Source organism: Nymphaea colorata, chromosome 12, assembly GCF_008831285.2.
Source record: "Nymphaea colorata isolate Beijing-Zhang1983 chromosome 12, ASM883128v2, whole genome shotgun sequence".
Taxonomy (NCBI): domain Eukaryota; kingdom Viridiplantae; phylum Streptophyta; class Magnoliopsida; order Nymphaeales; family Nymphaeaceae; genus Nymphaea; species Nymphaea colorata.
Window position 1 is genome coordinate 15,223,642 of NC_045149.1, and position 16,234 is coordinate 15,239,875.

General features: G+C 42.9%; 3 protein-coding genes and 1 non-coding gene across 4 annotated transcripts; 3 read left to right on the top strand and 1 right to left on the bottom strand.

Annotated features, from left to right (window-relative positions):
* LOC116265610 (nitrate regulatory gene2 protein-like) lies at nt 1–7,131 on the top strand. The gene is made up of 4 exons (XM_031646335.2): nt 1–1,111; nt 2,502–2,686; nt 3,937–4,160; nt 6,110–7,131. Exons 1-4 carry the CDS (start codon nt 100–102, stop codon nt 6,918–6,920), a joined length of 2,232 nt encoding a protein of 743 aa, XP_031502195.1. The 5' UTR covers nt 1–99; the 3' UTR covers nt 6,921–7,131.
* Nucleotides 7,132–7,272: 141 nt separating this feature from the next.
* Nucleotides 7,273–8,846, top strand: LOC116265611 (oleosin L-like). Its single transcript, XM_031646336.2, has one exon. The coding sequence runs from the start codon at nt 8,159–8,161 to the stop codon at nt 8,567–8,569; it is 411 nt and encodes a 136-aa protein (XP_031502196.1). The 5' UTR covers nt 7,273–8,158; the 3' UTR covers nt 8,570–8,846.
* Nucleotides 8,847–10,003: 1,157 nt separating this feature from the next.
* On the top strand, nt 10,004–10,077 carry TRNAN-GUU (transfer RNA asparagine (anticodon GUU)). The gene has a single exon. It is a non-coding gene; the product is annotated as a tRNA-Asn (tRNA).
* A 2,284-nt stretch (nt 10,078–12,361) lies between these two features.
* LOC116265395 (uncharacterized) lies at nt 12,362–15,834 on the bottom strand. Its single transcript, XM_031645975.2, has 4 exons — nt 15,372–15,834; nt 14,547–14,662; nt 14,287–14,444; nt 12,362–12,935 (listed from the first exon to the last, which is right to left on the bottom strand). Exons 1-3 carry the CDS (start codon nt 15,723–15,725, stop codon nt 14,330–14,332), a joined length of 585 nt encoding a protein of 194 aa, XP_031501835.1. The 5' UTR covers nt 15,726–15,834; the 3' UTR covers nt 12,362–12,935; nt 14,287–14,329.
* Nucleotides 15,835–16,234: the final 400 nt, after the last annotated feature.

A 16,234-nucleotide genomic window follows, 5' to 3' on the forward strand; every position in this document is an offset into this window, starting at 1 on the left:
TCTCTTTTCTCACTAACTTTCTCACTACAGGGCAGACGACCTTGCGGCTCACTACGGAGTACAGAGGACAGATCCTCTCTCTCTCTCGGGCGACACAACATGGGTTGCGCCACCTCCAAGGTAGAGAGCGAGGACACCGTGGGCCGCTGCAGAGAGCGGCGCCGCCTCATGAAGCAGGCGGTGAAGTCCCGCCATCACTTCGCTTCCGCCCACGCCGACTACCTTCGCCACCTCCGCCTCACGGGTTCGGCTCTCTCCCATTTCGCGGCCGGCGAGTCCCTCGCCGTCAGCGACGGTACTCCCCCCGTCTTCCTCAGTCGTTCCCTCTCATCCTCTGCCGCTGTTCCTCCTCCTCCTCCTCCGGCCCTTCACCCTCCCGCGAAATCCAAATCCTTCCACCAAACTACCACTTCTGCCGCCGATTCCTCTCCCGCTAATCTTCACCTTCCCGCCAAAGCCGTGACGGCGGGAGTTTCCACTGGTAGACTTGACCCGGAATCCGCAAGCCCGTCGCCTACTCATTCTATATCCGGATCCTCTGCTTCTTCCAGTTTCCGGGCTGCGGGAAAACCCAGCGTCACCGCGAAGACGAATTCAGTCTACTCCAACATGTCCCCTTCACAGACGTCCTCGATGTGGGACTGGGAGAATTTCTATCCTCCATCACCGCCGGGATCAGATTTCTATCGGCAGCGCGAAGAGGCGAAATCCCGGGTGCACGAGGAGAGTGTCATCAGCGAGCGGGAGGAGGTGGAATGCAGCGAGTGGGGAGATGAGCAGTGCTGCAGCAGCAGTGAAGCCGACTCCGGCGATGATGACAGGAACCACGGAGTGCCGGCGAACGTGGAGTCTCGTTCCGAAAGTTGGGTTCCGCCAGAATCGGTGGAGAAGTTCAGCCGGAGGTCGGACAATGAGGATTTGGTTCGCTCCTCTGTGAATGGGAACGAAAGTGTACAAGACTTAAAGATGGTGAGGAGGCACAAGGATCTGGCGGAGATCGCCGTGGCATTGGAAGAATGTTTCGTTAAGGCGGCTGAAGCCGGGAAGGAGGTTGCGGAACTCCTCGAGACGGATAGAGAGCAGCTTGATCGGAGTTTCCGGCAATTGACGAGTAAGGATTTGTAGGACTTTGTCATTTTCCTCAACTCTTGGTCCTGCATTTGGAAATGGTCGTCTTTTTTTTCATAACCAAATCCTGCGGAAACGCCCCCAGCCTCTAAATCTGCGAGGGGAAAAGCGATCCTCTTTCATTCCTAATTTATTGGTTTGTGGCTTTCAGTTATTTTGCTGAAGTTTGGGTTTTGCTTTAAAATTTTAAAGGAAAAGTCTTGCTATCTTTCCAAAATGTGTTGTTGATTTTCCTGCTTCGCTCTCCTACGTGATCAAATTTCACATTCCCTTGCAGTTCTTTCTTTTAGATACCATAGAATCGGTGTTCAGTGTTCTCCAATTTTTTTTTAATATATGTTCCAGCACAGACTTCAGGCAGAATTATACAGCTTCCGATCCACCGTAATGGTTACTTACTTAGTTCCCGAATAAATCGCTAGTGTCTGAGACAATTCATGTGGCCATTGTCTCCATCTGTTTATAGTTTTTGCCACGCAGCTTTTGTTTCGACGGTCGTACACATTTTGCTTGTCAGCTTAGAATTCTCTGCTCCTTTGTTTACCATATACGGTCGTGCGCCGGTTTCTAACCTCATAGCCGTCTAAAAACTTGGCGTCCTTCTGTTTCCAGAGTTTTGTTTCCTGCCTCCGGCGGCTCCGCTGGTGCAGGTGCCTTCTCTGGCAGTAAATTTTTCAGGATTCCTTCGTTGGGACTCTAAATTATTGCCATTTCTCTCTTTCTATGCTTTTCTTTTACAGCTAAAAGGATCCTTGTTGCCACTTGAGGAAAAGGACAAGTAAATGTCTAGCAAAACCAATTTGTCTTGTTCCCGCCTCATCTGCTAGATCTCTTTTCTCTAAGTTTAAATTTTCGTCGGATACGATGACGGCATGATCAGCACAGTCGCGATGATACAGCTCCCTCTTTTAAAAAATCGCTTCCCCACTTTAGATCCGCTTCGCGTTTCGCTGTTTCGCCGAATCTCGTCACTTATACGATGGAATATTTTTTTCAAGTATTTGCTTCCGTATTTCTGCTTCACGTGTCCTTTTCATTTACGTCACACCTTTGTTCGTTTACTAGTAACTACGATATTTGGTATCCTTGTTGGGAGATATAATTTAATCACAATGCCAACCATGCTTAAGGGTATACTGGGCATTTTTTCCAAAAGTATACAAGCTCAAAAAAATGTAGAACTCATATCTTTTTCTGTATGCCGATGAGGAGTCTATTCTATATTTTTCTCTTGAATGTCCGGTTTGCTTCTTTGCTTCCTTAACTAAGTTTTGAATCACAAAATCCTTCTAAATGGGAAAGGTCTATAGGGTTGGCTAACTTGGAACCAACGGTTCATCCTTCTAATTCAAGTTCTTCTCTGTTGTCCTCAGGAACTGTCTACCATTCAAACAATGTCTTCATTAATATTTCTTCTACTTGGACATCGAAGCCACCACTTGCAATTAAGTACAGCATGAAGACAGGGGCACTCATAGAATCTGGTGATCGGAAAAGCCACTGCTCTACGTTGGAGCAACTTCTTGCATGGGAGAAAAAGCTTTATGAAGAAGTCAAGGTAAGTATCTTGTCAATTGTCCTTGAATTGCACTTTAATTGCTTATTCTGTGCAATGGCAGCAATAGTATGTTGATCAAAGCTGCATTTACATACACTGTCAGAATCCTGGTTGATGTATTAACTCTTGCTTATAATATTTGCTGGAATTCGTAAAATGTGAGTACTGATTCTTACTTGTCTGGTGGTTTTGTTGCCACTTGGTGCCATATTGTATTGGTTTTGTTATGACATTTAGCTGTACAAGTCTCGAAGATCTTCAGGTTAACAAAATAGGATCTTTTGCAGCTCATTTTGTTGTGCTGAGGAATAAGCGACTACTTTAGTTCCGACATTTTTTAGTTGTGGAATGTGTCCTTATGGAGATTTGATTTGAGAGTAGAAGAGATGTTTGCCCTTTCTCTTTTAGGGATCAGGAATTTGAACAATATGATCTTCTCTGTCTCATAGGCAGTGGCGAAGCCTGAAATTTCTGGCTAAGGGGCACTAGCAGTTTAACTTTTTTAAGGGGCACTCTGGGAGGTATCAATATAGAAATAAAGCAATTTTTGTGGGCTGATGTGGGCAATTGCACACACCAGCCTACACATGTCTCCGCCACTGCTCTTAGGCAATTGTTTGATTAAAATGAACTCTCATGTTGTCTGCAATTCTCTATTGCTTCTAATGACATTCATGCATGCAGTCATTCTGCACTAATTCGATCAGGCTCTGGAGTTATGGTGCTGTTATGGTCAGGCATTTGACACCCACTCATCACCTTTAAGTTGTTTCTGTGTTGCTATTCATCTCTTGCACATCTTAATTAGCCATTGGAAGATTAGCAGTTCCTCAAGGTACTTGACAGCATTTGTAAGCATTGACTTTGTTACTCCACCATAAAAAAGGCAAATAAAACAAGCGTCCTTGTGATTTTCTCAGTTGTAGAGCTAATACTTTATGTTATCTAATTTGGATTGTCCACTAACAAGCACCCCATTATCATGTTAAAACTTCCTCACATGATGTTCTATTTGATAAAATAGCAGCTTGTTTTAATGAAAGTAAGGGTTTTCCTTCAAAAATTGGTACTATCTGTTGTTTGCTTTGGTTTCTTTTCTTCTTGCACATGAATTATGCTTCATATCGTTGTTGAGTGCATCTAGTAAAGTCGTCTATTAAAAGGAATCCATATAATGCTTGAGAATATATGACCGTGTATATACTTGTAACTTCTTCAAAAGGGATATGACACACTAATGCATGTTTCAGGAAAGGGAAGCAGGAAGAATAGAACATGAGAAAAAACTGAGTTTATTACAGAGCCAAGAATATAAAGGAGAAAAGGAGGTCAAGCTGGACAAGACCAAGGCATCTATAAAAAGGCTGCAGTCTCTGATAATGGTTGCTTCTCAGGCTGTAAATACAACTTCCTCTGCAATTACAACAGTTAGAGATAATGAACTCGGGCCACAACTGCTTGAGCTTTGTCATGGGTACCACCAATGTTCCCTTTTCTCTTCCTGCATCGTTTTGTTTCTCTCCCATTTTGTTTCGATGAGTATTTTTCCTCTTCCAACTGAAGGAAAGAAGGTTGCACGTCAACCCCTCTAAGGGTTGGTGGGTTCATAGTCATGCCACATTTTCAAAATCAGAATATGAAGATTGATTCACATGTTTAGTTGTACATGAAGAAAGAAATCCATTTCCTTTTCTTATTGTACACGTCTATCAGTTTATTGTCAGTTATATCTTCGTGTTAGAATTGAGGTGTAGACATAAGGCCGTTAAGCATGTGGCCAGCCCTTGGTTTTGAGACCATTTGGACTTGAAAGCAGCAGGTCAAACATATGAGCTAATGGGTTCTGCAGACACTGCAATATCTCTGCTGTTAATTTGTTTCCAAAACTTGGGGCCGTTATGTTACCTTGCTGATTGAACATGGCGATCCAGATTCATCTTCAGGAAAACCCATCGAACTCAACTATATGAGATATTGCCAGTATCAGTTTCATAACCATGACGGTTTGCTAAATGATACGACACCCTTATCAGTATCTTCATTTTTTAAAATCAAATTGTTAAAATAAAAAAATTATTATTTTGTTTTGTATGTCTGCCAATACCATGTTGTGTTCACTACCGATATGGCTAATATGGGCCCCATATAGAGGCTGATATCAAAACAGGGCCCTTTTCATTTTGTTTCTGAATGTGACAATGTGTATTGGCTGGTATCGGACATTGTACAACAGTAGTTGCAGAATTAACTAAATGCCCTTCTAGTGCCTTTGACAGAATAAAATATCTAGATACTACATATTACCGACTTATATGTAATGATATTTACACCATTGGTTATATTCTCTTCTAGTGCATTTGACAGAACAAATATATTGAGATACTACATAAATGTGTATCTTTCCTTTTCCAGTTACTGTTTTAGGTAAAGTACATATTTTCTGTCATCTCCAGATATAATTCTTAGTGGGCTGTTAGTTTATGGAAAAGTTGATGCTGCTGAGCGTGGACAACCACAATGAATGTCCGTCTGTTTTTTTGTGGTTGTAGGAGCATGAGCATAATATTCTTATTCTATAGTTTTTACATGGCCCTAAATCATTGTTGTTGGGGTACTTCAGTTAAATGTACAATTATCGTGCTCTCAACAGAGGTGGAGCAGCTTTTCCTTTTGATCGTTTCAGTTAATAACTCTACAAGCCCCAAGGGGGTTGGTGCAGTGGATTGGGCTTTGGCTGTGAGGAAAGCAAAGTTCATACTTCTTGTGCGCCACCTAGTGTACAAGCCTAAGCAGGTATAGGCTTTGGGGCGGGGGTACTAGCCATGGAGATTTATGCTGCTAAGAGCGAGAGAGTCTCACTTATCCAGTTATCCTATGGTTTCTTCATGTATTGGGATACTTCAGTTAAACGTGCCATTACATGCTCCCAACAGAGTTGGCACACCACTTTCCTTTTTTCTTTTCAGTTAATGACTCTACAAGCCCCAAGGTGGTTGGTGCAGTGGATTGGGCTATGGCTGTGAGGAAAGCGAAGTTCCTATTTCATTTGCACCACTTACTGTGCAAGCCTAAGCAGGTATATAGGCCCTAGGGGTGGGGGAACTAGCTAAGGAGATTTATGCCTCCGAGAACGAGAGAGTCTCACTTATCCTATGGTTTCTTCAGGTTAGAAATAAAAAATTATGAGTCTACCATGTTTTTAAGCCACATAGGCAGATAAGAATAAGTAATTTTATCATCATATCACAGGATCGATGCAAGTTCATTGTGATCATATATGCATGTGGGTTCACATACAGACTTTGCTTCTTTGTCCCATGAGACCAACAACCGCTCTATGTGGTGTCCTGCATATCTGTTCATAACTCGAAATGATCTTGGACAGCTAGAAAAGACTAAAGGTTTCCATCTGTTGCTGTACAGTTTGATGAAGATGTGGAAGGCCATGAATCATTTCCACGAGATCCAAAATGATATTGTTCAGCAGGTTCGTGGTCTCACAAGCCGTTCTACTGTTGGAGATTCAACTTCTGATCTACACCGGCAGTCAACTCACCATCTCCAACTTGCTGTATCTGGCTGGCACTCTTCCTTCTCACGGTTGGTAAAGCACCACCGTGACTACATTCACTCGTTGCATTCTTGGCTCAGACTCACCCTTCAACGCATAGATGATTCATCTGAAACTCTCCCTGCTGCCACAGTGCCTCTAGCCTCCGAATCTGCCTCACGCATCTACTCCCTGTGTGATGAGTGGAGACATGCTGTGGATCGTATCCCTGATACGGTTGCCTCTGAGGCTATCAAAAGTTTTGTCACTGTCATTCAGACCATTGCATTGCAACAGTCAGAGGAGCTCAGATGCCGAAAACGATCTGAATCAGCAGCAAGAGAACTTGAGAAGAAGACTGCTGCCCTCAGAGCAGTTGAGAAGAAGTTCTATGGTTCAGTGGCCTCATACTCAGTCGCAGGAATTAATATTCCAGGCAGTGGGTCAGATCCAGCAGCTATTGATGCAAGGGATCCACTAGCTGAGAAGAGGTTGGCAGTGCAATCGTGCCGGAGGAGAGCAGAAGAAGAGCTTTCAAAGCATGCAAAGGCGGTGCAGGTAACAAGGGCAATGACTCTTAACAACATCCAGACAGGCTTGCCGGGGGTCTTCCAGTCTATGACAGCATTTTCTGGTGTGTGTTCTGAGGTGTTCGAAGCCGTATGCAACCATGTTGGAGTCTAGTCATAGGCAGCAACCATGCTATGGCGCTGTTCAGGTGAAACCACCTATAATCTTGGTGGTCAGAGGTAAAGCTAAAAGGTTCACCAGCTTCTCTTTTGATGAAAATTTGAGTATATTATTATTGTTGATGGTAATATATAAAGTTGTACAGGGAGGTATTTTTTACTATGGAGTAATAAGATCAAATGTATGAAATAAATTTGTCCCACAATTCTTTTCGTTCCTTCAGAACATGTAGTTTGAACCCTATCTGGTAGGTTCAAATAATCTGTGGAACTGTTATTTCTTTTCCCATCAATCCAAATCTTTCTCCAACATGAATATATGGGGGTAACACGCAGGGGTAAATGAGGGCCCACACGCACATTACGCAACTTACTATTTTAATTGAAGCCGTGTATTGCCTGCTTACAACAGAAACCGTGTATTGTCTGCTTACAACAGAAAATTTATCTCATTCATGCTCTGTGTAGTTCGTTATTTGTTTCTGCAGTTCTAATCTTTGGGGCTTCTGTTGCTGACAGAAAATGTCCCTTCATATTCCTTGTTATTTAGATATGAGATAATCCATAAGGGCTTGATCATCTGTGTGGTCCTGTAGAACGTCAAGGACGGTTCTTGTATTGCCTTGTTTATTGAAAAATATGCTGGCATTCCCTGTGTTTCATCTAAAGAGGTTGCCATTGACAGAATTGTTGAGTTGAAACTCTAGCTAAGCTGATTGAATAGAATTTCAAACTTTTTGAGTTAGATGTATTTTGTAAGTGGCACCGTAAATGTGTGGCCTCTTGTCTGAGGGTTTTAATAATTTGGAAAATCCTAACGACTATCCCTGAACTTCGAAGCCTGACGAGGACGAACTTTTCTTTTTAAAGATAGGTTGGCCATAGAGATTCGAACTAACCGGACTCGTTGACCATTTGCCACATACTTATGTAGAACTCATGGCTGCTTTCCACGCTATCGCTCTGCATGAAGGTGGATTTGACACGTTCCAAGCTCTCTCTACACTCGCAACGTGTTTTGCCTTGGGGCTATTTATGTGGTGCTACCGTTCGGCCTCCCCACATCGATTTTCCGACAACGGTGCCCGCTTTTCTCGACAACGGGGTCTGCTTGCTTCTTCAATCAACAGCCATTATTTCCGTCCGATTCCCTGAGCGCGTGGAGTTTGAGACCCAGAGAGCAAAGGCGCAAACGGCGTTCCTTCGCCGTTGACGTTCAGCCCCATCGTCGAAATGGCCGAGCGGCAGGCAGACCAGCGGACGCAGCAGGTGGTGAAGGTGGTGACGGCCGTGACGATTGGCGGCAGCCTCACCGTCCTTTCTGGCCTGAGCCTTGGGGGAACGGTGGTCGCCTTGACGGTGGCGACGCCGCTCCTGATCCTTTTCAGCCCCGTTCTCGTCCCGGCTGCGATCGCGGCGATCCTGCTGGTCCTGGGCTTCCTCTCGTCTGGCGGTTTCGCGGCGGCCGCGGTGTCAGTGTTCGCTTGGGCTTATAGGTACGCGACGGGGAAGAGGCCGCCGGGGGCTGAGGGGATGGAAGCGGTACGCGGCTGCATTGCAGGCAAGGCGCGGGAGGCGAAGGAGCGAGCTGAGCGTTTCGCTCACCACGTCCATGGCAGGGCGCATGAGGCCGCTTCCCACTAGGAGTGGGCAGCTGACTGGCTCCCTGTTGCTGCCATTTTCATGTTCTAATGAAAGGCCTTACGCCCTGGACATCTCTCTCTCCCTCTGTCTATCTCATGTCCTGATGCAGGAAAGAACAGTAGGTTCCATGAGCGTCAAGACTGCATGTCTTTTCTCGGCAAGGCATGGAGCGGTAGAATCATAGAATGTGCGATGAAGAAGCGAATGTATCTGGACATGCATTTATTACTTTTTGTTCTGCAATTTTGGCCCTTCTCTACTGATTTTCTCGTTCTTATTCTTGATATAGAAGTCCGTTTTATGTCCGTTACTAATCTTTCATTCACATCGTGACGACATTGACGAGAAGACGTAATATTATGTAATTCCTGAACTTAAACTGGGACTTACGAATCTCAAATGGCATGGCACACATAATTCTAGTTGTTACTAAATGTTCATCGGTGAAGGGAGATGAAATGGTAGTCACCACGTCTACATGGCGGCATTTCTCAAATTCCAATTTTATCGCTCGTCTCACATTTGTGTGGATTGAACGATGAAAATTTGGTACACAGTTAGTTGAAAAGGCGAAATGAGAAGAAAGGGAAAACAGACGAGAAGATGCTCTGACAGAAAAAATCAACGGTAATGGTGGCACATAAAGGAGACGAAAAATGATGGGTAGCTAGTAAAATTGATTGAGTGCACTCTGAAGAATTGTAATCAACGGTCATATCCGCATCTATCATTGAAGGAATTCAGTGGCCCTCTCGCCTGTGGGGAGAAGAGATCCTCAAGGAGTTTCTCGACCCGACCCAATGAAAACAGTAAGAAAATGTCAAGTGGGTGGCCTCTGAAGCTGCTCAGCGTGGGATTTCCTTCGGTCGGGTACATTGGCATTGGTTTCCTTGGAACTCATCCGCCAACCACAGGCCCGCCGGCGGCCATTCACATTTGGTAAAGGTGATCAGTTCCGGTTCAACCCCAATCTGATATCCAAGAACCTCGTTGGGTCTGCCTGCTGTAATCTAAGACTCGCCGCATTACTCGTGCGAAACGAATCGTCAGAATTGAAATCCCGGAAAAATTTGGTATACTAGTTGCATATATTGTCGTCAATTCGGCAAAAAATTTGAGCCCTTTTTTCTATGAAAACATGTTTTATGAAGCATATCTCAACTTTGTTTTTCAGTTCTTTTCTAAATACATAGTTGCTGTCGGACGGAAGACAGAACGTTCACAAGTCGTCGCCTATTATAAAGTAAGCTATTGTATGCGTTGGTGGTTGGATGGGTGGTGAGTTAACAACGGTCGAGAACATAGACTTTTTGGGAGGGAGGTTGGATGCAATTATAAATTCTTCTTTTAATGTCTCTTCCGAGCCATCCGATAAGCTATTACACAACCTTAATATATTTTTAAAGGTTTTAATCTTCCATAGTCATCAACAAGGCTGGAATAGCTCAGTTGGTTAGAGCGTGTGGCTGTTAACCACAAGGTCGGAGGTTCAAGCCCTCCTTCTAGCGTTAGTGAAAGTGTGCCTATTTTTGTGTTATTTTGCCTTTCAATTTAACAGCGTTTCATTCTCCTACCCTTTGTGGGTAGGGTTGTGGTAGCAGTTATTTGCTTGCTCCTTCCCTTATACTTATTGAGGAGATGGATCTTATACCGAAACAAAAAGTCAAGTGCAAAAAAACACTTCCGATGCCATGGCATGTTACCTCATATGAGTCTGGATCAGGTTTAGTAAGGATGGTAACCGAGATCGACTAGTTTTATTACTTCTCAGAGGGCACACCAGTTAAGTGCTTTCTGTCACCGGCTATCCTTTGGAGTTTTGGTAGCTTTGCCGGAACCAAACCCAGTCCGAGCATCTACCCACATTGGCTTTGAGCCGAATGAAGAAACCATCCAAAAGCACGATGAATTAATGGCAGTGGACACAGGTGGAGTGGCCAAACCTCTTTAGGTCGGGTACAAGCGGTGGCGGCAAACAGAAAAACCATTACAAGTGGTGAGAGAAGAAGGATTACAAGCTGCGGGTACAACATGCAAGAACTTTTCATAGATTTTTTTCACGAGTGGTAGGCTTGATGGTGTGTTTCTCAACAATCTGGTTGAATGTGATAAGATGACTGATTTGGAAAGAGAGTTTTTTAGGAGCTTGTTAGTGGAGAGGAGATAGAGAAAGTGTAGTTTATGTTGAAGAATGGCAAGACGCCTGATCCTAATGCTTTTGGGGTTGAATCCTTCAACAAAATACTGGCATATAATCAGAAGGGATGTGAAAGAGGCAGTCTGCAATCTTTTCAAAACTAAAATGCTGTAATGCACCATTGCTCACGATAATGGTAGTTGCCATTTGCATTTCGATTGGGAAAAGGAAAATCAATGAGCAGAGGGTGACAGAAGAGAAGGTGACTGCGGCAAGGATTGTGGAAGCAGGGCGTTCTCCGAGTCGTGAGAATGTCGTCCCTGTCGAGTCACTGGAGCTAATCACTGTTCATCGTTCTTCCGCTGCATATCCAAGATAACCAAACAGAACTGATTCACATGGTATATCAAGATGTCCAACAATGGCATCACAGCTAGTTACGGATCAACTTTTGTGATCTCAAGGGACTGCAAAGAGAACATAACAGGAGGCTTTTTTTTTTTTGGAATTCTATGGGTGATCAATATTTCTAAGCATGAAATCCCAATAGTTTAAAATAACAGTTTATAAAAGAAACCTGTACCCCATACCATAGAAAGAGCCTGTCACCGGCTATCCTTTGGAGTTTTGGTAGCTTTGCCGGAACCAAACCCAGTCCGAGCATCTACCCACATTGGCTTTGAGCCGAATGAAGAAACCATCCAAAAGCACGATGAATTAATGGCAGTGGACACAGGTGGAGTGGAGAAACCTCTTTAGGTCGGGTACAAGCGGTGGCGGCAAACAGAAAAACCATTACCAAAACTCAATGTCCATTTTCACTGCCTTAGCTATGCCTCTGGATGCTTGTGATAAAAATCCTTTTAGATGCTTGTGATTAAAATCTTTTTAGATGCTTGTGATTAAATTAAAAAATTTATTGCTAAAAAACAGCCGCTATGATGCTTCTGGCGGCTTTAACAATGATTATGCAAGTGCAGAGAAAACAGCAACGACATGTGAATCTGAATCAGTACCTTAAATATCGTGAACTACAAACATCTCCAAAGAAATCAAATGGAAGAACAGAATTGAATGTCGTTGGTAAGGAACCGTGACAGAGGCAACTAGTGCGGATATCACACATCCGACAAGCAATCCATGCAAAAGCTTGATTGTCATTCTTTCATGAGAACAAGAGGGGTAGAGGGACATTATGTCTTGCCAAAACGCTTCGGGTGGGAGGCATGCACCATATCGAAATCATGAAGGGAGACATCCTTCGCTGTTGCATATAGAATTGTGTTCAGTTTCTTTGAGAGAAACGGGCAATGGTTCTCTTAGAACTTGCAAGTGCCTAGAATAAGCATCGCTACCCACTACAACTTGTAGCATCTATTGTGTAATATAAATGAAAGAGAGAGAAATGAAATATTGTCGCACTTTTTCTTGGGATGCATATTTGAGCCATAACACGAAGAGAGAGAGAGAGAGAGAGGGCGATCACAATGGCAGCAGAAGCAATCATTGCGACCGCAGAGGACTGAGCTATTCCAGCTTTGTCGCCGCCAAAAAACCATTCGATTCCATCCCGAAAAGAAGGAACTAGGAAGATATCAAGCGAAGGCGAGCATATTGAAACCGCAAATGGAACTGGTGAATAACTAATCCAGCTTTAGAAGATATCAAATGAAAGTTCAAATTAGAAGATATCAAGAGAGAGAGAGTTCAAGTATTTCCGATTACTACAATTGATTTCCTTTGACTTCTACTGACAAAACAACAACGACTGTATTTCTCAGGCAGCTTCACGTTAGGTGGACACAACAACCTCTGAATTTTTCGGGCAGCTTCATGTTAGGTGGTCACAACAACCTCTGAATTTTTCGGGTAGCTTCATATCAGGTGGTCAGAGTTCGCTTGCTCCAAATCATGAAAAAATGATGCTGCATTATATTTGTTGATCCTTCTGTTACAGCCAACTGGTGCCATGGCTCTCCTCAATAAACAACGGTGCTGATGAATAACTCAACTGGCGAGTCTGGCAATCCCCATTTGCTCTACTTTGCAAAGTTCCGTATGGTTGCCTGGTCCCCCTAATTAAGTCCCATAAAGGGGCTCATGCTGCTATGCTCCCTAGATCAGTGTCTGACTGTAAAGAAGCTCATGAAGGACCAAATTTCCACCAATTACCACATAATGACCCTAAACCTTGACTACTTGATGCATATACTAAGGACAATTTTAAGCCTGGAAGGAGTGAACAACAGATGAACAACGATTAAACCTCATATTTCATGCCACAGCAAGAAGAATCAGAAGATTGAAAAATAAGACAGATTTCTCAAGCAGAAGAATAAATGCGCTAGAATTCCAATTTTGTTCATATGTAGTGTAGGATATTTAAATGCATTGGTCCAGCAATAGATCGTGTATCCAACAAAGCACTCACAAATTGAAATTCCCAAGGGAACTTGCAAATAGTACTGATGGCAATTACCAAACATCAGAACCTGACTCCCCCTACAGTGTTAACATTCTTTGCTTTGAATGCTCATTCTGTAAAGAGATGTAGGACTTCTATTGGAAAGTTGAAATGTAGCTTGAAAGCTCCACCAGAATCGAAAGCAGGTCCTATTTTTTTGGCATAATCTGGTTAATTAGAATATATCCCCATCAACGAAGCCGCTATGGAAGCTTCCAGGCATCTACATGATTGTGACCACAAACAACAGGGCTTGTCGCATGATAAAATAACGATACTGAAATGTATATTAAAATAAAGAAAAGCAAACAAAGACATATAGTTTGACCTACAGATGCTTACAACCAGCACTTAATCATCTAAAGAGATAATTTAAGTATAATTCAAGAATAAATTGAACTGCTTAAAATAGCCAAAAAAAAAAACATTTTGAATATAGCAGCCAGAAGCTTCTATCTAAGTGGCAAAGTTACTTCAGAAGCCGAAAATTTCATGCTTCTTTTGCAGAGGAGAACTTGAGGAAGCTCATCTTTTACTGACAGATGACTCAGTTCTTATAATAGCAAAAATTGGCTTAGTCCACTCATTTTTGCTTCCTTAATTGATTTTCTCATTCTTTTGATTGTCATATCCTTGCTTCCTCATTACCCTTTATTTTTCACATCAGTACATATGATTTACTCTAAGTATCATATTTGGTCATTTACCAATTTAATCTCATCTCCATATTTTCATGTTTCTACAATTGAATATGCCAGATAGTGATGACAGCACAAATGGCGCTTGGCAACAAAATATAAACCATTGGAACTTCCAATCCACAAGATGAATACCAAGTTAAGTTTAAAATATTGCTGTGCACGTTCTGCACAGGCACTCAATGCTGCTGACTGCCTTCTAAGTACAGAATAATTTTGCAGCATTAGTTGTATGCATAAGAGTTATGTTATCGACCCACGTTTTTCTAAAATGAGAAACTTCCCTCCATACCCCACTACCTGGCTGTAAGAAAGCATTTAGCAAACATCTTATACTTTTGCAATAACGAATCTCCCACCTAGACGAACATCATTTTGAATTTGTTTTTTCCAAAAAGCTGAGAAATCTGTGAAATACCTGACTCAGGAAGTCAATAACATGATTGCCAGATAGATGATGATCATGACTCCTCTTGTTGCACTTCCCTCATTTCTAAGCTTGGCAATATCGCCATAGCTTCACCGTCAATGACCACATGATTCCCATCTTTTAGGCATTTCGTCCGAAATTTTGCTCTGTAAATTTGAATAAATGGAAAAAGGTGCGTCAAATAAAACTGGAAAAGTCCGTCAGAGTTCTCAAAACTTGGGAGTAACAAAATCAGTTCAGAATACTACAGGTGCCTCTTCCTGTTTTCTCTTAGATGTAATGTTTGTACTTCAGCAACAACTTTCTCCCCAACATAAACTGGAGACCTAAATTGAAGAGTCTGCGAGACATATACTGCCCCAGGCTGCACAATATCCAAAAAGGAGTGAACTGGTATTTAGAAAAGAATCTGTCAAGTACAATTTGCGGTCACAGGTTAACTGAAGTACATCGAGAAAAGAGCAGACACCAAATAATAAGGCCGAAATAATCAGCAATCCAAGAGCAAATAAAACACGGCAATGATATACATAGAAGAAATTGGATGAATGGTTTAAACGCCTAAAAGCTGTTAACTGTCTGCGTCTTACATAAACTCGAATTATTACTTGCAAAACGAATTGAAGCGAGATGGAGAATGCCCTGTTAGACAGTCATTGCATTCGAGCTGATGATCACATCATATTCAAACCTGGCATATGCACACCGCATCACCGTAACACGTTCTTGGCCATTGTCAAATAAATGTCAATCACAATCAACATTTTGCCATTAACTTTATCTGTATGGTCTGATTATTTATCTTCACTTGTGTTCTTTTCCTTTTAAAACTTACCAACAAAAGACGGTACGAATCCTTTATGTTTTATACATACATATAACTACTGAAACCAACTGGTTGCAGTCTCAGTGTTAGATACCTAGCTACATCAGACGCCAAGGTTTTCCGTGTCTGAAACCAAGCGAAATGCAAAAAGGGGGAAGTCACCGAAAAATACGCCTCTGTAATCAGAATGGGGAAAGAGAAAAAGGACGGTTAGAGAAATTAAAGAAACGGAAAACAGGGATCTCACGAAATGAGAAGCGATGACGTTGGGGAAGAGGGAGGCTACGAGCATCCCGTGGACGACGCGATCCCGGAATCCGAAGAGGCGGGCAAGATCGGCGTCGAAGTGGACGGGGTTGGTGTCGTGGCTGACCTTCGAGTAGGCGTCGACGTCCGCGGGAGTGAACACCCTCCATCTCCTCAGAACATCGCCGACTTCAATCGTCCGAATCGTCGGAGGAGGAGACGAAGAAGAAGACGAGAAAAAGGAAAGCAGAGAGCGGGACTTGGGGGCGAGGGTCTTCCTCAGCGTCATGTGTTTGGTTTCCGGAGAAGAGGAGAAACGCAATAAGCTCCAGCAACGTGGAACGCTACCCTTCATTTGGATTCATCTTGTAAAGAGAAAGTGATGCAAATGCTCGCCCTGAAAGTCGAAGCACCGGCCAGCTGCTCCGACTTCTGTCCCTCGTCTCTTTCCTCTGCTCTCTTTGGCGGGCGTTCCTTCGTTACCACGCCCAGTGTTATTTAACCAGCCGCTCGTGAGCAATTCACAAATCGGCCCCCAACTTTTAAACTTTTATCGAGCAGCCGCCCAATAGAAAACGTCTGGATTCATTCATATACGTGCAGAGATAATTTGATATTCTTCTAGATGCAAATCTGCCTAGGTTCTATTTTACAGCAACGTTTCTTATTTAGCTTCAAATCTAGTAGATTGATCTGCACTAATTAACTTGGTCTCCTCATGAACCGAACGAAGAAATACAAGAGTGACTAAGTATGCATTACTTGACTTGGATTGCATGTCAGTTCCTAGAAAATTCTTATTTAATTTGGTGCTATTCGCTAGTTTGAAAATTTCCCTATAGTAGACAGTTTTTTGTGATAATA

Excerpts from the sequence above, each read along its gene's own strand:
- LOC116265610 (XM_031646335.2), top strand. The coding sequence starts at position 100 with ATGGGTTGCGCCACCTCCAAGGTAGAGAGCGAGGACACCGTGGGCCGC. Across the intron at positions 1,112-2,501 it reads GAGTTTCCGGCAATTGACGA|GAACTGTCTACCATTCAAAC; the intron begins GTAAGGATTTGT and ends TGTTGTCCTCAG. Across the intron at positions 2,687-3,936 it reads AGCTTTATGAAGAAGTCAAG|GAAAGGGAAGCAGGAAGAAT; the intron begins GTAAGTATCTTG and ends TGCATGTTTCAG.
- LOC116265611 (XM_031646336.2), top strand. The coding sequence starts at position 8,159 with ATGGCCGAGCGGCAGGCAGACCAGCGGACGCAGCAGGTGGTGAAGGTG.
- LOC116265395 (XM_031645975.2), bottom strand. The coding sequence starts at position 15,725 with ATGAAGGGTAGCGTTCCACGTTGCTGGAGCTTATTGCGTTTCTCCTCT. Across the intron at positions 14,663-15,371 it reads ACGTCATCGCTTCTCATTTC|CCTGGGGCAGTATATGTCTC; the intron begins GTGAGATCCCTG and ends GATATTGTGCAG. Across the intron at positions 14,445-14,546 it reads GAAAACAGGAAGAGGCACCT|AGCAAAATTTCGGACGAAAT; the intron begins GTAGTATTCTGA and ends TCAAATTTACAG.